Raw genomic sequence first — 25,846 nt, 5'->3', positions numbered from 1 at the left:
AGCGACCGGCTCCGGTTTCGCACGGGTTGAATTTGTACATAGAAACCTACCTCATGAATCACTCTATCTATTAAAAAAACCGCATCAAAATCCTGTAGTTTTAAAGATACATACAGACGTGGGAAGATACTTTGCTTTACACTATGTAGTGAAGAGGTAGAAAAAACTCCTGTTCGATTTCTATCTTCAGATTTTTCTCGGCGTATCCTTAGGAATTTAAAAACAGGAAAAGGCATATAGGTGTCAACGTCTTTATCCCTAACTTAGAGAATAGAGTACACAAACAATTAACCACGTTAAGCTTAAACAAATAAGAAAACTCTGATTATAAATGCACTTTAATATCAATATACATTAGGTATATAGGTACTCTTAAACTATGTAAGGGGCTTGCGCGGGCGATGTGTTTCTGGCAACATAACCATCAGGCAATGGCGTTTTCTGGATGCTGCTTCTAAAGCCGTTCTTCCAGGACTTGGCTCTGGCGATGTTCCTCACGTTTTAGGCCAGGATTAAGAATATCACTATCATCATGTCAGATGAAGAGCCAAAGGATTTTTTTAAGAACATGGGTTACGAGTCCATGCGTCTGAGCAACTGTTTCCAAAAATAAAAATCATGTTTCTTATTTGCTTCCTACGATATTTGATGAGGATTAAGTAATTTTATTTCTATAATTTCGCCACGACTTTTAAACATAAGAACCAAGAACCTGGGTGACCGAGCGGTGCTCGCTGTTTTTTAACTCTCTTAAACTATATCACGAATTTTAGGTATACATAAAAAGCAATAATCATACTAATATTTTAAAAGTGCAAGTTAGTTTGTTTGTTCTTCTTTAAATCTTTACAGTTAAACCATTGGACCGAACTGCATGAAAATTTTGCATAAAATATAGTGTACGGATAAGGATTTAGGGTACTTTTTACACGCGGACGGAGACTCGGGTTAAAGCTAGTATTTTATAAATGCACTTTAATGCCAGTATGCAGTAGGTATCACAAAATATATAATGTCTTAATGTTTCTAAGCGGTTTGCGCAGGCGGAGTGGTCCTAGCGACGTTGTTGGCACCACTATCATCAGGCAATGGCGTTTTCTGGATGCTGCTCCTGAAGCTGTTCTTCCAGGAGTTGGCTCTGGCTATGGTGTTCCTCCTGTTCTTGGCCGGGATGAAGAGGATACCGGCGCAGATGAGAAGCACACCTCCTAAGATGCCGGTGCACCAGAGCCAGATATAGTTGTCTGAAAGTTTAAAAAAATTTAAATAAGTCCTAGAATTATTTATTTATTTATTTCATTTAACAATTAAAGGAATTTATAAACAAAAGAAATAATGGTACCAAACAATTGAACGCTTCAATCGAACAGTAGTTCACAAAAACGTAATTTTGTGACATGTTTCGCGTACTGTACAGAAAATGTCGATTGCATTACTAGTTCCATTAGCAACACGAATGAATCGCATACCTATAGTTTCAAGTAGATACATAAAAGCATTTCTACGGTTTTTTTCCTATGTCTATGGTATACTAGAGTACGTTTGGCGTACGTACCCGCATAAAATGATGCTAAATTTCATATAAGTACGAGAGGTATCTAGTTTTGGTTTGGTCTGTGCGTCAGTGATCAGTCATTAATGATAATTTAAGGTGATTATACAACTTACTAGTAGTTTGCCATTTGGTTACCCGGTACTATATCGTATTGACATAATCAGTTCTACATTCATTCATGTTTTTTAATGTAGACAATGTGCATTCGTCCAGTATTTAGATTTAAGAGATCTATATTTGTAAATTGACGTCCGATGAAAATGCTGCAGTGTAGTTTGTTCCGCCGCTTCTTCTACACATGCGCTTTGGAAGCGGTAGTAGTTATAATTAGATTTAAGTGATGTGACGTCAATAAGTAATAATAATAATACCTTGTATCCAATTTTGAAAATAAATCTATTCTATTCTACTAAAGTATTCCATTCCATATTTTTGCAACGGATGTCGTAAACGGCGACTAAGGGCTAATTAACTTGGGATTCTTGTAGGTGATGGGCTGCAACCTGTCACACAGCTGGACGTGATCTTTCAGTCTTTCCAAAACTGATGTCTCTGTCGACCCCAAAAGGGATACAGACGTGTTAGTATATATGTAGGTATACAACATACTTGAAGATCCATCATCAGCATCAGGCGCCGGCCCGCTGATAGTGTGCGAGGTGACGGCCAGCACCTCCCCGTCCCTGCCCACGACCTTGGCGGCGACGGTCCACGGGTGGTGCTCCAGGATCGTGGGGCTCTGGACGCTGATGCTGCAGTGGCCGCGGCTTCTCTGCTCGTGGGAGGAGTAACGGGAGTCGGGCAGGTTGGCTGATGTGAATCCTGGATAATAAATTCAAATTCAAACTTTTATTTGCATAATATGAGTACAACAAGGTCTTAAATATTATGTAATTTATTTTTAATTAATGGTTAATACATACATACATACATATGGTCACGTCTATATCCCTTGCGGGGTAGACAGAGCCAATAGTCTTGAAAAGACTGAATGGACACGTTCAGCTCTTGCTCAGGCTTAATGATAGAATTGAGATTCAAATAGCGACAGGTTGCTAGACCATCGCCTATTTAAGATTCCCATTCAGCCTATTCCTATTCCTTAGTCGCCTTTTATGACATCTATGGGAAAGAGATGGTGTGGTCTTTTTCGTATTGGTGCCGGGAACCACACGGCACGGTAAATGGTTAATCCTAGTTAGTAATCTATATAGGTAATATCTATATCACTTGCGGAGTAGACAGAGCCAACAGTCTTGAAAAGACTGAAAGGCCACGATCAGATGTATGGCTTACTGATGAAATTGCTGTGTTTTCATCAGCCTTCATAATCATGAACATTGACAAGTCATATTTATGTCTTACTTTTTATCTCTTTTTAACACTATCTATCTATGTTATTCGAAATAACTTGAAAGAGAGGGTAGATAAGACAGGTACCTATTAATATTCGTGAATAAGGCATTTAGGCCGACAACGTTAAATGCATTTTTTATGCGATTCATAGTTTTTTTTATATTACCTAAATCATTTTAGAAAGTACAAAAAAAGAGTCTCACCTTGCCCGTCAATACGAACATATCTGCAATACTCCACGGCTTGATTCTGGAACACATCGGCTTCCACGGTCAGGCCTCTGTCGTTGACGTACTGGCTCACTTCAATCGGAGCTGTAAATTGAATGATAGATGTTTACACGCTGCATCAAAATCGGACCAATCGGGACTAATGTAGCGCTTGGTAAGGTAAGTAGGGACAAGTTTTCATTTTCAGCCGCCATTTTGTTTGCTAAAATTCTATTCTACTTTCTACCTTATTGTGTAAAAATCGGGTATAACTCGTATGATGTAAACCTACAGATTACCTCTGTTTGGGCTAATCTCTTAACAACCCACGTAATAGGTGTCCATTTTGGCGGCCATCTTGTGTCTCAAACAATCTTTTATTTTAATGTGCCGCCATTTTGTAAGAAAATAACTTTGTTCGACAAATTAAAGTTACGATTGATCTGAATCTGCAAATTAGTTGTTTGATTTTGCTCTCATCAAGTTACAGGTATTCTTGTTTGGCGGCCATCTTGCGTGCCAAAAACCACCTATCATTTTAATTTTCCGCCATCTTGTGCGCGGAACTTCCGAATGTATTACTTCAAGAATGGCAACCAAACTCACGGTTGATGTCCACCTGCATGTTGGCCCTCTGCTCGGGCTGCGCCTCGTCCAGCAGCCCCACGTGGCAGCTCCAGCGGCCCTCCGGCCAGTGCCCCGCCTCGGGGGCCTGCAGCCGGGGGAACCTGATGCCGCACTCCCCGGCGTCCAGGCCGAGGCCTACGTACTCGAACTCGTCGGAGGTAACGCCTGGGGAAAACATATTTATTAAATCAACAAATTTGGACAAAGGTAAGTATGTATGTAACCATGATCCAATATGGGTTATGTTCAGACGGAAGTCGCTTCGTTTAAAAACTCTGGCTGTGCCCGCGACTTCGTCCGCGTGGAATAGTTATTTTAGGCATCATTGAAGCCCTCAAGGATTAATAATTTTCCCCGTGTTTTTCACATTTTCCATTATTTCTTCGCTCCTTATAGTTGCAGCGTAATGTAATATAGCCTAAAGCCTTCCTCGATAAATACTTAGTCAATTCAACACAAAAAGAATTTTTCAATTTGAACCAGTAGTTTCTGAGATTAGCGCGTTCAAACAAACCAACTCTTCAGCTTTATAATATTAGTATAGATGACTCACCCGATCCAGAATTATGATCACCGGCGCACTAATGGCTCCTCTCCAGAGAAGTGCGGTTGTAATTAGATAGACAAAGGCCAGTAGAAATAGGAAGATGAACAATTTACAGGTGAACTCACCAGGGGCAACGCTGTGGGTCATTCCATTGGGTCTCCTGAAGTAGCAGTACCTGACTGCGGCCTGGATGGAGCAGGACATGGTCAGACTGTCGCCTTCCATGTGGGAGATTGCGTTCTGGTGGGCTGTCAGGGTTGGCTCTGAAATACATAGGTGTAATAAAATAGTTACTGACCGATATCTGTAGGTACTTGCTTGAAAGATATTGGCAAAAAATCGATATGGGATATGAAACAATTAGAATCAATAAATGTTATTTTTAGAATTACGTCATGGGTAACTGCTAGTATTAATACTTATAACACTTTATTTTAAGCCAATTTATCAATCAGTAAGTAATACCAGTCTTAGTACGGTAGTCTTACGGATTTTATATCGAATAAACTTTAAAACTACATAGTACTAAACCGATTTTAATTAAATTTGGCAATAAAGATTCTTTTCAAAAGATTTAAAAAAAATTGTGAGATTCGAAAAAGAAATCTTTTTAAGCAGATCCGAAGTTATCTTAAATATCGTGTGCTAAATTCCACCAAAATATTATCAAGTCATACTTTGGACTGGATATGTGGATTCTTACTTAAACTTAGTAGCTATTTCAAATCATGAGACATGTCATACGATAAATACAGGGTGACTTTTAATTCAACTGCATAAATTTTACTGTTAAGTGTACTCATCTAAAGGATATTTAAAGAAAAATATCGGTTCATATTTCAGAAAGTACGAAAAAAAATTAAAGTTTCCAGATCCACGATCCTAAATACGTCATATCACCCCGGCCGGCGGAAAAGCGACGCGTAAGATTTAGCATTCAGCTGAGCGATCTCGACAACTCTGTACTTTAGTTGATCTAGACACTAGAAAAATAATTTATTTTTCAGACATTTATTTACATGCTTTGTTTTAATTTCTTTTTGTAGTATTGGTCTTTAATAAAGCGTGTGACGTAGTTTTTGAGGGTTTTTTAAATGTGAAAATGATGATATATATACATACATAAAATCACTCCTCTTTCCTGGAGGGGTAGGCAGAGACTTCCTCTTTCCACTTGCCACGATCTCTGCATATTTCCTTCGCTTCATCCACATTCATAACTCTCTTCATGCAAGCTCGGCGATTTTGGGTACTTTGAAAATGATGACGTTTAATTTAAATAAAAATAAGCTCAAACGGCTCAGAAGCATGGGTATAGTCTATGTTTAAAAGGATGCAGTTGTTTTAAATGTCACCCTGTATAATTTACCCGAGACAACAGAGGCAGCGACGTTAGGGTCTTGCATGGCCCACGGGCACAGCACAGTCAAGAAGCCGTAGGAGACATCTTGGTCTGTTTGTACAGCGCAACGCCATAAACCGAGGTCAGAAGTAACGGGTTCTGTGATACGGAGGCCGCATTCGTTTGAAGCAACCTCGCCATTTGTACTGAAACATCCATACATACATACTCACAAACTTTCGCATTTTTAATAGGAGTTATCGAAGCGTTAAATTAATTAATAATAGACAAAAGGGTGAAATTTCCGTCTGCATCTCGTTGTCCTGTGATGGAGTCCATTACCACTATCTTCTTCTGTGTGTAAATGTACAAAAAGCAGCTAGTGATACACTGCTATCGAATCGCTTTAAAGAAGAATTAAAAGTTATAATAACAAAATAGTGCCGTGCCGTGTGGTTCCCGGCACCAATACAAAAAAGAATAGGATCACACCATCTCTTTCCCATGGATGTCGTAAAAGGCGACTAAGGGATAGGCTTACAAACTTGGGATTCTTTTTTTAGGCGATGGTCTAGCAACCTGTCACTATTTGAATCTCAATTCCATCATAAAGCCAAACTGCTGAACGTGGCCTATCAGTATTTTCAAGACTGTTGGCTCTGTCTACCCCACAAGGGATATAGCCGTGACCATTTGTATATGTATGTATGTAATAACAACATACGCAGCTCCAGCACCAAAGGCGATATAACGATTCTCCGATCCCCCGTCAGCTGCGATCGCGCGTCCAGATGGATCTTGGAAGACGCAGGACGTGACGACGTACGACGAAGGCAGGGAACACTTCAAGGTCACCTCCGGTTGCTCCTTGGCCACGTAGGTCGTGACCTCCGGCTTGGTTGCTGTGGTTATTGCAAATCGATATGAAAACTGTAGGTTCTGGAGAACTTAAAAATATTTAGGTATGTTAATGCAGCCGTGTGCCGTGTGGTGTCCGGCACTTTAGAATAGAAGCACTACATATCTTTCCCATGGTTGTTGTACAAGACGACTAAGGGATAGGTTTATTTATAAAGCTTGGATACCTCTTATAGGCGATGGGTTAGCAACCCGTCACTATATAAATCTCAATTTCAACATAAAACCAAGCTTAACGTGGCCTTTCAGTCTTAACAAGACTGTTGGCTCTGTCTGCCCCGCAAGGAATATAGACGTGACTATATGTATGTTAATGCAGTAGGTACATATGTATGTGCATCTTTTTACATCAGCTTACCTCGAGTCAAAACTGTCGTGTCTTGCCCAGTTTTCCACAGATCTGGAACAAGGAGTAAGTTATACTTAATTATAAAGGGCAAGTACTTTATGCACACACTTGTTACATACATACATAACATCACGCCCCTTTCCCGGAGGGGTAGGCAGAGACTACCTCTTTCCACTTGCCACGATCTCTGCATACTTCATTCGCTTCATCCACATTCATAACTCTCTTCATGCAATATATGCGTTTTCTATAATATTTCAACATAATGAGTTTATTTGAAGAGATTTCTTTTGAAATAAGCCTTAAAAGATACGTTATTGGCTATCTCAGTAAGCAAGATGGTCACTGTTGGATTAAGTCATCTAAGTCCTAGGTAACGTGCAGCTGCATCAAAACCGAGAGTAGCCGAAATAGCCGAGCTTGCATGAAGAGATCGTGGCAAGTGGAAAGAGGTAGTCTCTGCCTACCCCTCCGAGAAAGAGACATAATTTTATGTATGTATGTAATTTCGTCGAAGTACCAGTAATTTCGAGTTGAGAAAGTCTTTGTATCCAAATCGTGGTAAACCAAGATAAACTCAAGGTGAAATCAAGATAAACCTTGATCCAAGCGATACCTTTGTATTCTGATCATGGTATTTTATCTCCTTTTATTTTAATTCCATCTTCAGCCTAACAGCTGAACGTGGCCTTTCAGTCTTTATAAGACTGTTGGCTTTATTTACTCCGAGGACAAGGGATATAGACGTGATTATATGATACCTATATACATACGTAAAATCACGCCTTTTCCCCGGAGGGGTAGGCAGAGACTACATCTTTCCACTTGACACGATCTCTACATACATCTTTCGCTTCCACTGCGTGTATGTAATATGTATCATGGTATTTACTAAGTGTAAATATGAGTCATTGCTTAAGGACACTCTGACCTGAAGGACCAACTGATATTATCGACAGCAATTAATATTGATATCTACAAACAGATAATCTATGACATGATAAATTAACAAATTATCTCTAGAATACGTTATCTTAGACGTGACCCGATACGCGTACAATAACATAATCGTAAACCAATTAATTCGTACTAATCTCAGGATTACAATCGCAAAGATGGCGCTAGTAGTTTCCTTCGTCCTTTGTTATCTAAAAAAAGACAGTTTCAGCGGAGTTTTCTCATGAAAAACTATGGATTTTTTTCCTAGGACTAAAAACTGTAAATATCTGATTAAAATTTCTTTAATTCAAATTTCTATCCACGGAGCTTTCCATTTACCTACCTAAGTAGATAGTTAAAAGGGATAAATAATTTTTTTGGGCACCCGAAGTGGTTCTGCTGGTTGTGTCTTTATTATTGTTAAAAATTGCACAAAATGCTTTCCGTATTCTGTAGAAGTTTCTCTAGAATACATACAGAATACTTCTAGTTGAAGTGGTTAGTTTAAAATAGTATTTGGGCCCCTGGCTGACTGAACAACACATAAAGTTAAAACTTTCCGGCGTTTGAAACTGAAATTTTTGCACGCTACATGTCCAAATAAATAGTACCTAATGAATTCTGCCGTGTGATCTCCGGCACTTAAAAACAGGGCCACTCATCTCTTTCCAATGAATGTAACAAGGTTTAAAGGAATAGGCCCTTTCATCTAGTGCAGGTTTTAACATGATCCAATAAAAGTAAGGTCCGTTGCGAAGGCCAGACAGGCCAGAAGGCCAGAGTCGTTTTGTGTAAAAACCTGACATACTCAATCCAAAGGCGCACCACGGGTGCTTTTCCAGAGAGATGAGTACTCGTATGTAACATATTAATTATATCTGAACATAGTGCCAATCGGTGGGTTTCTTATACTGTGCTTTTACTATGATCACCCGACTCTGACAATTAGGTTTGTTTTCTCAACATCGCTGAGAACGCTCGCCGGCCCCAAAGCCCGCTGAGTCGACTCGCGACACGAAAACAAACCCTTCGCATCTTTAGTGTAAAACAAGGAAAAATTAATTTATGAAAAAAAAAACCACGCGAAACAAAAATTTTACAAAACAAACAACAGCTGTTATCTTTTGCATGCTGTACCGCCGTTTGTGTGTGGGTAAAGACGCCAATAATGTGCACGTGAGTTATAAGTAGTTTTTTATTAGTTTCTTTATTGAAACGGGTCATAGATACGTGTAACCACGCCTTTTTCCGGAGAGGTACTAGTGGTACTTAGTGGGCGGTTTTCCTACACTGTGCTTGCTTTTACGAAGTAGATAGAAACTCGTTACCTACCTTCAGCTGCTAGGGTGTTCCCACTTGATGGTTCATCGGCAGGGAAGGCGGTAACTGCGCCTGTAAAATTCAAAATAACAAATAAGATTTATACTCTTAGCACGTATTTATCTCTTAGGGATATGCAGATGACGCCTCGTGTGAAAGTCCATCCCCGAGACTGTACCCTCAATCGCCAAAAGATGGTGAGTCAGTTAATGAAATACCGTGTTTGATTCCAACACCGGTCAAATGAGGATCCAAATTTCAGATTCAAGCTATCATATCCCGTTCGTTCTGGTCACGACCTCCCCGACACCTGGGTACGGAATTAGGTATATCGAAAATAGAATAAATTCCAATTTTAAAATTATTATTTGAATTTGAGAGCCAATAGAGACAAAATGACAATGTTGGTCAGTTTATTTTTGTTTTGATTGTTCTCTTACGAGTATCTTTGCGTGTTCCCAGTTGCATCTTCCGCCACATTGCTGCCGCTAATAAGTTTTTTTTCTTGTATCGAATAAACTCAAAACCTGCTGGCCCGATTGTGACAAAACATGGCACCGAGGCAACAAAACCTTTAAGAGCAACACAGGGTTTTTGTCTAAAAATTCCAAAAACTAGTCTTAAATAATATATCACCTGCAAGGATCAGCATATACAACGCCTTCGTCGACGCCATAGCTGTGTCACTGTGTATGCACGACTGTCACTACATACACCCGTCTGTTTATATACCAACGGACAAATCAATTGCAGAATCTCCATTCGATATCTAATCGTAAGCCGATTCCTTCATCTGAGTACTTTTAAGTCATTATTGCTGGTATTCACGTCTCGTTAAGACTGATATTTGTACTCTAAATTACCTGCTTTTATTCTATAATGGAATCAAATTAGGTAAATCTTGCAAATATAATTTCTTTAGTTTTCAACATTGGATACGACGTAGGTAGGTATTACATATTGGCGTGTTAACTATTTTGTTTAAAAATCTCTGTACTTATGTGTCATAATATGATAAATATTAGGCAGATAAATAAAACGCCACAACCACTAAATTTTATTCTGAACTCACTATAGTTACCACTGACCTAACTGAGTTAACCTAACGTTCGAATCTGTGGTACCAAATTCATATGAGTGGTATGAAAAGTAGTTCTCATGTGTTTACCAGTAATAACAAAGACAATGATGTCTTACACAGTATTGATTCGCGAATCCCAAACAATTTGGATAGCAAACAAATCATTGTCTGTCGTCTTTGTCCGGTAATGTAATCATAATCATTTGTTATGTTGTGACGGTGCGCATCAAGGTGTATAATCAAACGATTTTAAACTAACCCAATTCCAAAGTATATTTTTTTTTGTCATCCACCAGCCAGGTTTTGGATTATTTTATTTCCTCCACAGAACAAAGTAGCGCCCATCACGACTCATGACATTTGAAGCGAACCTATCTTCTATGTCACTCATTTTTTTTCTTTTGTCGCCAACCAGTATTTGAAATACTTTTCTTCATATTTATTTATGTATATATATATATATATAGGTATGTTTATCGGCTGTAATAATAGAATAAGTTAAATTATTTTGAATAGTACGTCCGTAAAAGTCTTAATACATTTTATCATTTACTATAATACCGTATAAAATGAAACAGACAATCATTTACAAAAAATTAACAATTTTAACCATATTAAATAAAACCAATAAATAAGTCGTTAACATTTAATCTTTCTCCAAACTCCTGTATTTCCGACAATCGAATAAAACCACTCTTTCTCTTCCTGTACCTATACATATAAAACAGTTGACTAAGGAACAAACACACTAACAACTTATACATAAAGAAAAACATCTCCGAGTCAACTCAATCTTCGACCATGTTCAACAACCTCTCAATACTGATCGGGCTAAAAGTCCTACCGTCTTCGGAATACATAATCACATTCCTTATAACGTAACACTGCATATCACCAATTTTGTACAACGGCCTGCCTTCCCTGTTCTTGCCCGCTATCGGGACAAACGTTATCCCCTTTTCAACACATCTAGACTCCAACAGTTCTGAGAAACTCTTCTGTGACGTCGTAGAAGCTAGTACATCCGCGATTCTAGATGTTTCTTTAGTCTCCGTGACGGTGAATCGCGGCGGAGGCGGCGGTTCTACTGTCTCGATGTCTGTGCTCCTGTTCATCATGTCTAGGGCTTTCCTGAACGCGTCCCGAACCGCCGGCTCTTTTAGCACTTCTTCCGGGAACATTTTCTGTGAAAAAAAAAATAGATTTTTCATTCATTAATTCATTCGAATATTTACGTTTATATAAGGGGTAAAGGGGTTATAATATTTTATTTAATTATACATACACACAATCACGTCTATATCCCCTGCGGGATCCCCCATTGTCTTGTCGTAGATAGAGCCGGCAGTCTTGAAAGACTGGACAGGCCACGTTCAGCTGTTAAGCTTAATGATAGAATTGAGATTCGAATAGTGTTAGGTTGCTAGTATTTCGCCTAAAATAAGAATCCCAAGTTTATAAGTCCCTATTCGCCCTCTACGACATACATGGGAAAGAGATCGAGTGATCCTTTTCTTTTATCTATTGGTGCCGGGAAGAACACGGCACGCATAATTCAATTTATGTAAATAAATATACAGCTGAACGTGGCCTTTCAGACTTTCCAAAGCTTTGTGTACCCCGTAAGTAAGTAATACGTATGTAAATATTTTATGCGTACTGTTTACGTCGGCCATCATAAATTGTGATCCGTCCGCACTTGCGACACGATGCAACCGCGATAGCAGTAAGTAGCTTTGCGTTTCATTTTCAAGTAGGTACAATATAGTCATAATACTATATTGTATTCTACTCGCCAATCCTTTTCACTTAACTTCCCATGTCGAGGTGGTTCAAAATTGTCGCCCGTTACTTGGGGAGGCTGCCATCTTGAATTGATACAACACCTAACTTAGTACCCCTAAACTGACTTGCTCTCATAAAAAGCCTATTTCCGAAAAAAAGGAGTGATTTTTGCACACTAGAAAGCGCCCGCAGCCCGCGTAACAGGAACAATCCCGTTATCTCGTGTTCCCGCGGGAATTTCCAAAATCCTTTCCTAACGGATGCAATTATATGCATGCCAAATTTCAGCTCGATCGGTCCAGTATTTTGGGTTTTGCGTTAATAAATACTAAAAGAAAGACTAATTTACTTAAGATTCTTCTCGTAGGAGATGGGCTAGCAACCTGTCACTATTTGAATCTCAATTTCATCATTTAGCCATACAGCTGAACTGATGGCCTTTCAGTATTCTCAAGACTCTTGGCCCCGTCTACCCCGCAAGGGATATAGACGTGACTATACCTATGTATGTATGATTTACTATGGAAAACATAATTACATACACAAGTAAAAAATAATAAATAAATATATACGGGAAAAATTCGTATCTCATCATGCCCTGGCCGGGATTCGAACCCGGGACCTCCGGTGTCACAGGCAAGAAAGCTGAATTGAACAAAAAAAATAGTTGGACGCGTCGTGTCGTGTCGCAAGTGCGTGTAATCACTGTAGGCATCTAAGTGCGAAATTTTATCACTAAACATTTTTGTAATTTACATTATATGTCACTTTGATAATAAACTCATAATCTATGTAAATAGTAAAGATATGGAATACGTGCTGCGAATGAGATCTAGATGATTGACTACTAGAGAAATAACAATGAAATGTGTTAAGTCATCCCAACAGTAATTCAATTAATCTACATATAATAATATTATAAAGCTGAAGAGTTTGTTTGTTTGAACGCGCTAATCTCAGGACTAACTACTGGTTCGAATTGAAAAATTCTTACCGTGTCGAATAGACCATTTATCGAGGAAGGCATTAGGGTATATAACATCACGCTGCAACTTTTAGTAGCGAAGAAATAATGGAAAATGTAAAAATAACGGGGAAAATTATGCAGCCTTGAGGGCTTCAATGATGCCCAAAATAACTAGTCTACGCGGACGTAGTCGCGGGCACAGCTAGTTTATAATACGGATGAAACAAGAGATACTTTCATGCATCTTTTCAGGAATCATGGGTAGATGAAAGATGTAATCCATACATAATCTATGTACAATGTATACCTATGTAAACTGAAAAGAACGGTGGTCGAATGGTTAAATAAATAAATAAATATATACGGGACAAATTACACAGATTGAGTTAGCCTCGAAGTTAGTTCGAACTTGTGTTACGACATACTAACTTAACGATACTATATTTTATAATAAATACTTATATAGATAAACATCCACGACCCAGACCGATCAGAGAAAGTTCGTTTCTCATCATGCCCTGACCAGGATTCGAACCCGGGACCTCCGGTGTCACAGTCAAGTGTATTACCGCTGCGTCACAGAGGCCGTCAGGTTAAGATGGCCGATTAAAAAAAAAACGCACAATTTAAATAGTTTTAAAATCAGTTCTAACGTCAGAATATTTTCGTCAATCTATTCTAAGTTTGGATAATTGTGAAGTTGACGTTGTTGAAGAAAATGCTGCAGTGCAGTTTGTTACCGCTTCTTCTGCACTGACGCCTTGGAAGCGGCAGTAAACTTAGTTTTAAGTAATTTATTTGACGTCAACCAATGTTGTTAAACCGTACGTTTTGACAATTATTAAGCGATATGAAGTATCCTTTAATAATGAATAAATTTTTTGAATATTGTATTTTGAATTTTGAATTTTTTTTGAATGATGACGTGCTCGCATTGTGTACTGACCTTAAAGTCCGTATAGGAGTTGAGCACAGTCGCGTGCGTGGGATTGGTGTTGAGCCACGCGGCCAGCGCCGCCAGCCACCTGGGCAGCAGCGCGCGCGCAGCTATGGCCGCCACCGTGGGCGCGCCCAGCAGCTCCAGCCAGTCCACGCACCACAGCCACGCGGCTGACGAATAGAATAGAATAGATTTATTTTCAAAATTGGATACAAGGTAGGTATCACTTATTGACGTCACAAATTAATTGTTTATATATTTTTTTTTTATGTACATACATACAAGGTACAACACAGGTATCATTCGATTACTTACTGGTAAGACCTTGCATAATTATTGTAACCAAGATTTACTGCAATAAAGAATATTTTATTTTATTTTATTTTACAAGGAAAAACAAAACAGAATTACAAAAAATCTTTGTACAAAGACTCAAATAATATTTTTGAACTAACATAGTAATAAGCACTACTAACATATGTATAATTAGTCTTTTGTTACTTATTTAATAAAAAAAATCATTCATTCATTCATTCAATATACCGCCATACGACCAGCTGACAATTAAATTGTTTGTTTATTTATGTACATACAGGGAAAAACAAAAACAAGTAAAGGAAATCATTGTACAAAGACTTACATATTATACCGCCATACGACTGAAATTCGATTTCTGCGATTTGTGCCGTGTGGTTCCCGGCACCAATACAAAAAAAGAATAGGACCACTCCATCTCTTTCCCATGGATGTCGTAAATGGCGAATACAGGATAGGCTTACAAACTTGGGATTCTTGGGCTCTGTCTACCCCGCAAGGGATGTAGACGTGACCATATGTATATTTTTAATTAAACTAATGGTGACAAAGAAAATTTAAAAAAAATAATAAACAATGCTAAACTTAAGTTTGTCATAGTATTATTCCACTCAAGCCTAAATAAATATTGCGAGTATGTTTTGAGAGTCTGGCCAAAAAGTTATTTAATTCGACATACTGTACCGATTTTCATGATACGTAGCTCAGAAAACTCTCCCTACTTATGTACGTTTGAATAATAACCAGAGATCGGAATAGGTAGATTTAATTGGGGTCAATGAACTGAAACATATATATATTAATATGGACATGCCTCCGGGATTGCGGGATTTGTAAATTATTCTGATTTTTTCGGAATTTTTACAAGTGGGATGAAGAATATATTAGTGGTAGCTGTTTTCCCCGACTTCGTTCACGTAAATTGTAGTCCTATGTTACCCGCGGACAATGTAGTTTACTGTAAGTGTAAGTACTAAAATGGAATCCCGGAAAAGAGACTTATCCATGTTATGCTTTCTATGGTAATTCATGATGCAAGTACATAAATCAATCTACCTATTCCGATCTCTGATAATAACCGATGCTCTTATAGTGAATGAGAACATCGTGAGAAAACCTCTGTAGCAGTACATTCAGGCAACTGGATGTGTCACCATGATCCAATACGGATTTAGGTTCATACATACATACATACATAAAATCACGCCTCTTTCCCGGAGGGGTAGGCAGAGACTACCTCTTTCCACTTGCCACGATCTCTGCATATTTCCTTCGCTTCATCCACATTCATAACTCTCTTCATGCAAGCTCGGCGGTTTCGGGTACTTTTGACCTGACCCTTTACCAGGACGTCCTTAATTTGATCAAGATACGTTCGTTTAGGTTCATAACCTGACTTAACCAATCCAGGATTATGGTCAAAATGCAAACGGGCTTCTTTCCAAATCGGTGAGGTGAATAACCGAGACTAACTAAGAAGATAATGCTGCAATGCAGTTTGTTACCGCTTCTTCTGCACTGACGCCTTGAAAGCGGCAGTAAACTTAGTTTTAAGTAATTTATTTGACGTCAACCAATGTTGTTAGGTTTAACAACATATCGCTTATTAATTGTCAAAACGTATGGTTATACGTTTTGACAATTAATAAGCGATATGAAGTATCCTATAATAATGAATAAAAATTTTGAATTTTTTTTAACACCTGTAGGCTTATCCTACCGACCTATCCAAACCGAGACCTATGTAACGCGTATAAGGCTGAAGGGTCACTAGTAAAGGGTCAGGTCAAAAGTACCGCCGCCGAAACCGCCGAGCTTGCATGAAAAGAATTATGAATGTGGATGAAGCGAAGGAAGTATGCAGAGATCGTGGCAAGTGGAAAGAGGTAGTCTCCGCCTACCCCTCCGGGAATGAGGCGTGATTTTATTTATGTAAGGCTGAAGAAATCCTGAAACATGTTCATAGCAAACACACCGTTTTCCCTTACTTTTTTCTTACCTTTACGTTTACCGTTACCGGACTAACTAGGCTATAAAAACACTGAAATTTATCGATAAAGTTACCGGGCTATAAGGCTTGAAAAACACTGAAATTTATCGATAAAGTTACCGGGCTATAAGGCTTGAAAAACACTGAAATTTATCGATAAAGTTACCGGGCTATAAGGCTTGAAAAACACTGAAATTTATCGATAAAGTTACCGGGCTATAAGGCTTGAAAAACACTGAAATTTATCGATAAAGTTACCGGGCTATAAGGCTTGAAAAACACTGAAATTTATCGATAAAGTTACCGGGCTATAAGGCTTGAAAAACACTGAAATTTATCGATGAAAAACTTACCATTTTCCCTTCCCACCAGCTCCAAAGGCGCCATTTGCAAACAATGCTCCAGTTTGGGCACTATATGCTGGTGCAGCAAGGCCGTCAGTGTGGAGCCCCAGGCCTCCTTCCAGGCCGCCAGCAAAGGCCTAGCGGAGCCGTCGGCGGGGTGCCACGCGGACAGAGCAGTGGCGAGGCGGCTTCGAACCGCAGGGTACACGCTCCGGGCCAGGGATTCACCTGGGGGATGATAAAAATAATAACCTTTACATATGGTCACGTCTATATCCCTTGCGGGGTAGACAGAGCCAATAGTCTTGAAAACACTGAATGGCCACGGTCAGCTATTTGGCTCAATGATAGAATTGAGATTCAAATAGTGACAGGTTGCTAGCCCATCGCCTAAGAAAGAACTTGGGTTTCTTTGTAGTGCCTTAATCGCGTTTTACGACATCCATGGGAAAGAGATGGGAGTAGTCCTATTCTTTTTTGTATTGGTGCCGGGAACCACACGGCAATAACCTTTATTCGAACTTTAGTTTTACATGATATTTGAAAAAAATCTGTAAAGAAAAAGAAAAGTGTAGGAAGTATAGTTATAAAAGTTATTTATTCCTACACAAGATAGAGGGAGAAAAGATGAGAAAAAAAATCAGTTTTAAATATCTATATTATTCAACGTACATCTTAAGAACATCTAACAATAAATATATATATAGTCATACTTATGTTTGTAATTTGTAATATATTATATGCAAGTGTTTTAAGTAACCTATTATTATTCATATTTATATAATTTTCTATTTTACAGTTATCGTACTACCCGTACATCAATCTCAGTTTGGTCCAAAGGTTCGACTGGAAAAAAAGCCTTGTGGCATTAAGTCCACCTGTTGTACATTTTACGTGCATGAAGTCTAAATAAATAAATAAATAAAATAAAAATTATTTTTGACATATCTCTCACAAACAGCATAATGGCACAACCGTTGCTATAGCGTATACCAATTGCCTACAAAAGAAACGATTCAAACAACATAAGGGGCATTCCATGGGAAATAGGAAAATTATTTTTTTTCATGTTGTAGTAAATTTAATCATTCTATAGCATAGCCAAAGACATCTTGCTTTATATAGTATTTGGGCTAAAATCTTGATTGACAGTGCAAAAGGCGGAGGTGACGTTTTTTTGACTGTCCCACCAGTCACACTCCTTTAACCGCTAAAATATCAACCAAATATGCACATAAGTTCTATTTTTCGGTATTAGCTTCATGAGTTAGTTCATCATATTTATAAAATATCTATTTGATCATTTATATAAGATCAAAATTTAAAGTTACAGTTCTAAATATTAGGAATTCTGGAGTAAACTGTCCCATCAGTCACTATGGAATGCCCCATAATATCATTACCATTGTGCGGATGCCACGGCAGCAGCCACGTGTGCAGCGGCACGGTGTCGCGGGTGGGGTCCCAGGCGCGCACGGCGGCCAGCAGGCGCGGCGTGACGTGGCGGGCGCTCCACGCCGCCAGCAGCCAGCGCGGCGCCGCGCCCGCCCAGCGCGACAGCGCGCGCAGCAGCGGCGCCGGCGAGCGGGGGTTCCACGCTCTGCGTGGGTACATACGGTCAGGTCTATATCCCTTGCGGGGTACACGGAGCCAACAGTATTGAACATACAGTAACTAAAATTTAATATATTAAATTAAAGTTTAGTTACTAGTTTTTGAACGAAAGTTTTAGTTCCTAAGTTGGCCACCGACGTTTTTTTTTTTGTTACTAGAGAACGCGATATTGAGTGATTGGTTGGGTGGTACTTATTAAATAAAAGTTTCTTGAAGAAATCTTACAGTATATTAATATTAAAAGCCTAATCCTAATAACATACAATCACATCTATATCCCTTGCGGGGTAGGTTCGTGGTTCCGGCCAATAGTAGGTATTGAAAACACTGATGGGCCACGTTCAGCTGTTTGGCTAAATGATAGAATTGAAATTCAAATAGTAACAGGTTGCCTTGCCCATCGCCTAAAAAAGAATCCCAAGTTTGTAAGCCTATCCCTTAGTCGCCTTTTACGACATTCATGAAGAAAAGATGGAGTGGTCCTTCAATCAAGTGCCAAAACAACACGACAAGTAATAATTAGTAAGCAGATAATGGCTTGCCAAAATTATGGGTATAAAAAATAACTTGATCGCGTCAAGTAGCGTCCTATCATAACAGTAACACTACCAGTCAACATTCTATACCAAGACTTAATTTACCACCCTGGGGAACACCAATATCAATATTCTAATCTTTCATTAAACGTCGTTTCAAAATGAATTTAACTTTAGATATTCACGTCAAACCTGATGTTTAAGACATAAAAACTTAAAAAACAAAGTATAAACGCAAACCTACCACGCGAAAACTAAAGTTATACTCAATCAAATGCTAAAGTTAAATTTAAAAAAAAAAATACTTACTCTACGGCTGTATTAAGATGAGGCACTAAATGTTGCCACAGCAAACTGTTATACGCTTCTTCTGTCAGCAACTTGCGCCATTTACTAAACACTGGCACTGGGTCGTCGGGCGCGGTGAGCGGGTCCCACGGGGCAAGTAATGCGCTCAGCAGTGGACTGACTATTGTACCCGCTATAGTGCCCAGACCAAACATTTCATATTCGAGGGGGTATAATTCCTAAAAGAAGTTAGTAGATTAAGGAAATGATTTGAAGTGAAGGAAACAAATTGAAACAATACGTATAAACACTTACACAGTTCTTGTTACAAGTTGCAGAGTATTAACAAAGCTCTTTTCTTCTGGTTTTTGCAATATAACGCTTCAAACAATAAAAAGAAAAGTGCCGTATGGTTCCCAGCACCAATAAAAAAAAGGACCACTCCATCTCGTTCCCATGGATGTCGTAAAAGGCGACTTAGGAATAGGCTTATAAACTTGGGATTCTTCTTCTAGGCGACGGGCTAGCGACCTGTCTCTATTTGAATCTTAATTTAATCATCAAGCCAAATAGCTCAATTCGGCCTATCAGTCTCTTCAAGACTGTTGGCTCTGTCTACCCCGCAAGGGATAAAGACGTGACCATATGTATGTATGTATGTAACAATAAAAACTTATAGCATTGTACGATTCAGTGCTACCAAATATGGTCCAACTCTCGTACAAAAGCATAATTTATCCTAACAAAAAAAATTACCTTCAATTCAGCCAATACTTCATATGCGTCCTCTAAAGATAGATCAGGCTTATCAAGCGCCTCGACTCTTTGCAATATTGACTGCACTTTCTCTATGACGTCATCATGCTCCTTCAATTTCACATTGAACTCTTCCAAATCTCTTTCCAATACAACGATTTCGTCTTCTGCCGTTTGAAGTTCCCTGGCGTTTTGGATTATGTCCTGAAAATTATATATGTATTTATTATCAAGTTAAATACATACATACATATGGTCACGTCCATATCCCTTGCGGATAGACAGAGCCAACAGTCTTGAAGACTGAATGGCCACGTTCAGCTATTTGGCTTAATGATAGAATTGAGATTCAAATAGTGACAGGTTGCTAGCTCATCGCCTAAAAAAAGAATCCCAAGTTTGTAGGCCTATCCCCTTAGTCGCCTTTTACGACTTCCATGGGAAAGAGATGGAGTGGTCCTATTCTTTTTTGTATCGGTGCCGGGAACCACACGGCACAAGTTAATTAAACTATTATTTCAACCAATTCTCAATTATACTATAATAAATATTTAATGGCTTTGTCGAAAGGGCCTCTCAATCAGTGAATTCGCCAGTGATTTTACCTCAATAAAAGGACCTAACAAAGTTAAAAAAATACCACAATCACTGAATAAGTGAATTCGCCAGTTACCAATCTCACCTTAATAAAGGACCTAACAAAATTAAAAAAAAAAAGCAACCTACCTGTTCACAAGAATCGACGACCACCTGCAAGTTGTGAACGAGCGCCGGCGCAGTGAAGTGGCGGCAGTGGCGGCGCGGCTCGTGCTCGAAGCGCGGCGCGGCGGCGCGCAGCGCGTGATAGCCGCTCAGCACGCGCTTCTCCTTGCCCGTCATGTCTATCACGGGCACGCGGGACAGTTCATTTCTGTCATAGAATCAAAAAAAAAAAAAAAATCAAAAATTTCTTTATTATCTCTAAAATCTTGTGGTTAGTGTATAAACAAACAAATCACAGAATACATACATACATATATATAATCACGTCTATACCCCTTGCGGGGTAGACAGAGCCAACAGTCTTGAAAAACCTGAATGGCAACGTTCAGCTGTTTGGCTTTAAGATAGAATTGAGATTCAAATAGTGACAGGTTGCTAGCCCATCGCCTCAAAAAACATCCCAAGTTTATAAGCCTACCTCTCAGTCGATGGCAATGGAGTGGTCCTATTCTTTTTCTATTGGTGCCGGGAACCACACGGCACTAATAAATAGAATAATAAATTATTTTGATAAGCACTTGGGTCTTCTTAACATTTACTTTACACACTCGATCCAGGATCATGGTTAGAAGGTATACCGCATACTCGTCTCTAGAAAGGTGAGGATATAATCGTGACCTACACCAGCATAAAGATGACAAGCCTCGTACGTGTGAAAACATGAATTGTTTGTTCATTATACCATACACCTCTCCATCTCTTTTCCATGAATGTCGTAAAAGGCTACTAAGGGATAGGGCTTATAAACTTGGGATTCTTCTTTTAGAAGATGGGCTAGCAACCTATCACTATTGGAATCTCAATTCTATCGTTAAGCCAAACCGCTTACGGTGGTCTATTGGTCTATTCGAGACTGTTGGCTCTGCCTAACCTGCACGGGACATAGACGTGATTATATGTATGTATGTACACACCTCTCATTTGTCACTTTAATTAACATTACACATGCACTACACACTACTCCCCTTTCTCAAAGGGGTAGGCCGGCACATATTTTCACTTGCTGCAATCCCTGCATGCTTCTTTTGCTTCATCAACATTCATCAATCTTTGCACGCAAGCTCATAGGTTTAGGCCTGACTAACTTATACTTACCTAACTTACTTGGGATAACTCCGGCATTATAAGTGATTTGTTTCTTTTATAACTATGTACTATTTTCTTGTTACTGTGTAAATTTGTATGCAAAAAAGATATTACAAACAAACAAACAAACTTACGTAGTAACCGTATGCATAGAAGGCTTCCCTTCTTGTATGACGTCAGCAGCGTCCCTGTAGAAGTACCGGCCTTTGTGCGACTTCTTCCAGTTGTATGACTTCTCTGACATGCCCTTCTCTTGTTCCTCCTTCTCTTTTAAACGTTTCTCTTGTTCTTTCTTCGCCTTTTGCTGTAAGAGAAGTTTCGTTTTAACTTATAGTCTAAATATGAGAGCCTCTTTTAATAGAGACTGCAGGAAAATTAGGGTAAAGTACTATAGAGTAAGTGGATAAATCTTCATCACTACATAGTATAAAGCAAAGACGTTTCCCTCGTCTGTCCCTCGGTATGAGTGTATCTTTAAAACTATACGACGGATTTTGATGCAGTTATTTTAATAGATAGATGATTCAAGAGGAAGGTTTTATGATAAATGCTACTCGTGCGAAGCCCGGGCGGGTCTGTAGTGAATAATCAAGTGAATCTCTTTCTGATGAATTCTCTCTTCCTATGATGGATTAACTTACATATCAACTTATTTAGCATTGCCATTAGCGTATTTAGCATTACCCAAAATTCCCGAACGACGATATACGGCATTTTTTATTTACGCGGGCATAACGTAGGTGCAAACTACTATCATGAGAAATAATTAAAGATGTTTACTCACTGTAGATTTTTCTGGTCCATAAGCACCGATAGCTCCTCTCCCCTTTCTGAGAGTAGCTTCTACTGGTGCCGATATACCTTGGAGGTCTTTGCCGAGACCCTTGCCTGGTTGGTAACCCATCTGAAAAAATATATTCATTACTAATGCTGACACTTTCTGACCTTTGTCTCTTGGATTATATTAATAAGTGTCGTCCCATTGAAGGAACTAGATAGAATTTAACCTGAAGTACTTTTTGGTGGGAAATCAAACGTTTTATTGTTTGTGCTGCAATATTTTTTCAAAGTGTTTGTTTAATGGACTATAGGGTATTAATATAATTTTTAAGAGTGGAGTATTCAATATTAAGTGTACCTGGAGAAGCATGACTGTTGGAGAGTGTTATAACATCGGAATTAATGACTTTAGATGTTGTCCCAAAAAATCCAGAGAAAGGGAAAAATAAAGCACCCACAGCTATTACTTAAACAATACAAAATATAAATTATTATACTACTCTGTCAAGAAAGTAGCAGGAAAAGATCAATAATACACAAACTGTTTGTTATTCATCCAAATTTATTTTATCACCTTCAAAATATGCTCCTTTAGAAACGATACACTTACGCCAACGAATAATCCAATCATCAAAACATTTTTTAAACGCTGTTTCCGGAATTGAGGTCAGTTCTCGCCGCGAATTCTCTTTTATGTCTTCTACCGATTGAAAACGGGTGCCACGAAGTGGTAATTTGAGTTTAGGAAAAAGAAAAAAGTCGGCTGGAGCCATATCTGGTGAATATGGTGGTTGCTCGATGGTATTTGTTGAGTGTTTGGTTAAAAATTCGTTCACAATGATGGCCTTGTGCGAAGGTGCATTATCATGGTGCAAAATCCAAGAATTTTCTTTCCACAAATCTGGCCTTTTTCGTCGGATTTGCTCTCTTAAACGCCGCATAACACTCAAGTAATATTCCTTATTTACCGTGTGACCTTCCGGCAAGAATTCCGAGTGCACAACACCGCGATAGTCAAAGAAAACAGTCAACATGACTTTGACTTTTGAACGACTTTGGCGTGGTTTTTTCGGTTTCGGTTCAGTTGGAAGGCGCCACTCCGAAGCTTGTTGACTAGTTTGCATGTCAAACTCGTAAACCCACGTCTCGTCACCAGTAACAATGCGTTTCATGAATGTTGGGTCGGAATTGACTCGTTCTAGCATGTCCTCAGCGACTCTCATGCGATTGAGTTTTTGAAAAAAATTCAGGTCTTTTGGGACTAGCCGAGCGGCAACATGTTTCATACCCAAATTATTAGTTAAAATGGTACGGATCGACTCGTGAGATACAGAAAGTTCGGTGGCTATCTCTCTCAAAGTTGAATGAGGATTTTCAGTCACTATTTCCTTCACTTTTGCGATGTTAACTTCAGTTGCAGACGTTGATGGCCTACCAGAGCGAGGCAAATCTTCCATCACATCTCGACCGCTTTTGAACGCTTTGTACCACTCATAAGCACGAGTTTTTGATAAAGTCGATTCACCGTAAGCCTTCTGTAACATTTTCAGTGACTCCGAACACGATATTCCATTGGCAATGCAAAATTTAAGACAAACTCTTTGTTCGATGTTTTTATCCATTATGAAATTAGCAATACACACTAGATATGATATAACTAAAAATAGCACTGTATTTAATGTAAACAACAGATGCAACTCAAACTCCGCGCCAAAATGGAAAACAGTTGTGCCAATCTAACAACAACAAAAAAAACAAAGATTTGAATTTGGAACCATAAATAAATAATCCATTCCCGATACTTTCTTGACAGAGTAGTATGTATAACTAGAACTGTTTAAACTGACACTGGCAATAAGCTCATGAAAAAGTCTGATTTCCAAAATGAAGAAAAGAAAAAAAATACTTTACCTGTAGCAGCAACTTGGCTCCAATACCCTTAGTATGTTTTTCCCAATTGCCCATGTTCCCTCCAAAGTTTGCCGGCCTCATGCCCTGACCCACTCTCCGGATCCCTGCTGTCTCGCTCTCCGCAGGGTTGGTCGGTTTCTCGTCTTCATCAGAGCTGTCAGCAGCTAAGGCCGGTCTGGATGTGGAGGCTTCAGACGGTTGCAGTTCTAGAAATGTAAATAGTAGTAAATAAAATTAAGAAGCGCCACTTGAATGTTGATCTTCTGCACTATTAACAAAGAAAAAGAGATTTATAAATGTTCTGTATCAGTTCTGTATCAATTCTGTATATGTATCTGTATCAATTCTGTATCAGCTAAGATCATGGTTACAAAATGGGCAAGTGGTTATTCACTTAGTTGCCTCTTAAATCATCCACATTGATTCAAGTCAACATGTACCACATGAGACTGTCCAAAATATTAAACATAAAAATACAGTCAGTTACTGTCTTAATATAATAAATACAGCCAATAATTCAGAATGCAATTGGTACAGAAGAAATTAATTAGTCTGAATCTTGGTCTGAATAGGTAGATAATATATGGTAATTATAAAATTACAAACTACCTTTTTTCTCTTCCTTCTTTTTTCCTGCCTGCTGAACTCCGCCAGCAACAAATCCGATTGGCGCTGAGAAGTCCTTGGGCTTTCGAGTCCTTTGTCTAATATTGTCCTCATTGTCATCTTCATCACTATCCTTAGCCCATACTCCTGAAATGTTATTAAGGTTAGTATTTTAGGTAAGTTAAGGTAGTATAAGACAACCAACCAACTGCAACACGTAACAGTTCTTTGGATATTGTTAACACAATCGAAGCCTTAAAGCTAGAGTCTGCTTGATTGATTGAACCCGAAGCCCCATGCGATCCGGGGAATCAGGTCTGCGCCCAGCATTTTTCTCTTTACTTCGACCAGTTGAGATTTAGAATAATGTAAAGCGAGTAGTTTATAAGAAAACATTGAAGAGCGGTTGTCTGCTTGCTGCTATGCAGTCTCTAGTTAAGAGATTAAAAAAAATATCGTAAACACACCATAAATTTGCTGTTCTTTCTTAGCTCTTCGGCTTCTATTGGGATTGAACTCGTTGTCCAAATCATAATCGGTGATTTCGAACCGTATGACTTCGTCATCGGACATTGTGGGATTTTCAGTATTCACAAAATATCTGGGAACTTAGTGCACTATTCAGTTAACAGTTTTCATTAATACTTTTGATAAACTCCTATATTTTATTCAATTCATAATAAATGATATGAATTTATTGAAATGAAATGAAAACAATAAACTTTCTTTTGCAATATTTTGACTTTGACAGTTATTTCATTTGAGGTTAACATTCTTTTTCTTTTGTAGTTTCGGCCCATACATACAGTCATAAAATCACGCCTCTTTCCCGGAGGGGTAGGCAGAGACTACCACTTGCTACGATCTGTGCATAGGTACTTCCTTCGCTTCATCCACATTCATAACTGTTTTCATGCAAACTC

The 25,846-nt window shown here is 38.8% G+C and overlaps 2 protein-coding genes across 2 annotated transcripts; both read right to left on the bottom strand.

The window, feature by feature from the left end:
* Positions 1-322: 322 nt before the first annotated feature.
* LOC106134438 (uncharacterized) lies at positions 323-9,956 on the bottom strand. The gene is made up of 10 exons (XM_060949856.1): positions 9,799-9,956; positions 9,175-9,234; positions 6,913-6,954; positions 6,361-6,538; positions 5,664-5,842; positions 4,420-4,557; positions 3,727-3,912; positions 3,115-3,225; positions 2,165-2,377; positions 323-1,244 (listed from the first exon to the last, which is right to left on the bottom strand). Exons 1-10 carry the CDS (start codon positions 9,836-9,838, stop codon positions 1,027-1,029), a joined length of 1,365 nt encoding a protein of 454 aa, XP_060805839.1. The 5' UTR covers positions 9,839-9,956; the 3' UTR covers positions 323-1,026.
* A 915-nt stretch (positions 9,957-10,871) lies between these two features.
* LOC106134437 (septin-interacting protein 1) lies at positions 10,872-25,670 on the bottom strand. The gene is made up of 12 exons (XM_060949854.1): positions 25,391-25,670; positions 24,927-25,070; positions 24,318-24,523; positions 22,411-22,530; positions 21,761-21,930; positions 20,505-20,688; positions 19,779-19,982; positions 19,044-19,261; positions 17,988-18,184; positions 16,594-16,812; positions 13,942-14,105; positions 10,872-11,427 (listed from the first exon to the last, which is right to left on the bottom strand). The coding sequence occupies exons 1-12, from the start codon at positions 25,494-25,496 to the stop codon at positions 11,032-11,034; spliced, it is 2,328 nt and encodes a 775-aa protein (XP_060805837.1). The 5' UTR covers positions 25,497-25,670; the 3' UTR covers positions 10,872-11,031.
* Positions 25,671-25,846: the final 176 nt, after the last annotated feature.

This window comes from Amyelois transitella, chromosome 20, assembly GCF_032362555.1.
Source record: "Amyelois transitella isolate CPQ chromosome 20, ilAmyTran1.1, whole genome shotgun sequence".
NCBI lineage: Eukaryota > Metazoa > Arthropoda > Insecta > Lepidoptera > Pyralidae > Amyelois > Amyelois transitella.
This window is presented reverse-complemented; position numbering and strand designations above follow the sequence as displayed.

What these genes read in the sequence shown, in the direction of transcription:
- LOC106134438 (XM_060949856.1), bottom strand. Translation starts at nt 9,838, where the DNA reads ATGGCGTCGACGAAGGCGTTGTATATGCTGATCCTTGCAG. An exon ending in GAACACCCTAGCAGCTGAAG is followed by an intron (nt 6,955 to 9,174) that starts GTAGGTAACGAG and finishes TCCTTGTTCCAG; the next exon opens with ATCTGTGGAAAACTGGGCAA. An exon ending in TGCTGATGATGGATCTTCAA is followed by an intron (nt 1,245 to 2,164) that starts GTATGTTGTATA and finishes TTAAACTTTCAG; the next exon opens with ACAACTATATCTGGCTCTGG.
- LOC106134437 (XM_060949854.1), bottom strand. Translation starts at nt 25,496, where the DNA reads ATGTCCGATGACGAAGTCATACGGTTCGAAATCACCGATTATGATTTG. An exon ending in ATGGACCAGAAAAATCTACA is followed by an intron (nt 21,931 to 22,410) that starts GTGAGTAAACAT and finishes CTTCTCTTACAG; the next exon opens with CAAAAGGCGAAGAAAGAACA. An exon ending in TCTATGCATACGGTTACTAC is followed by an intron (nt 20,689 to 21,760) that starts GTAAGTTTGTTT and finishes ATTCTATGACAG; the next exon opens with AAATGAACTGTCCCGCGTGC.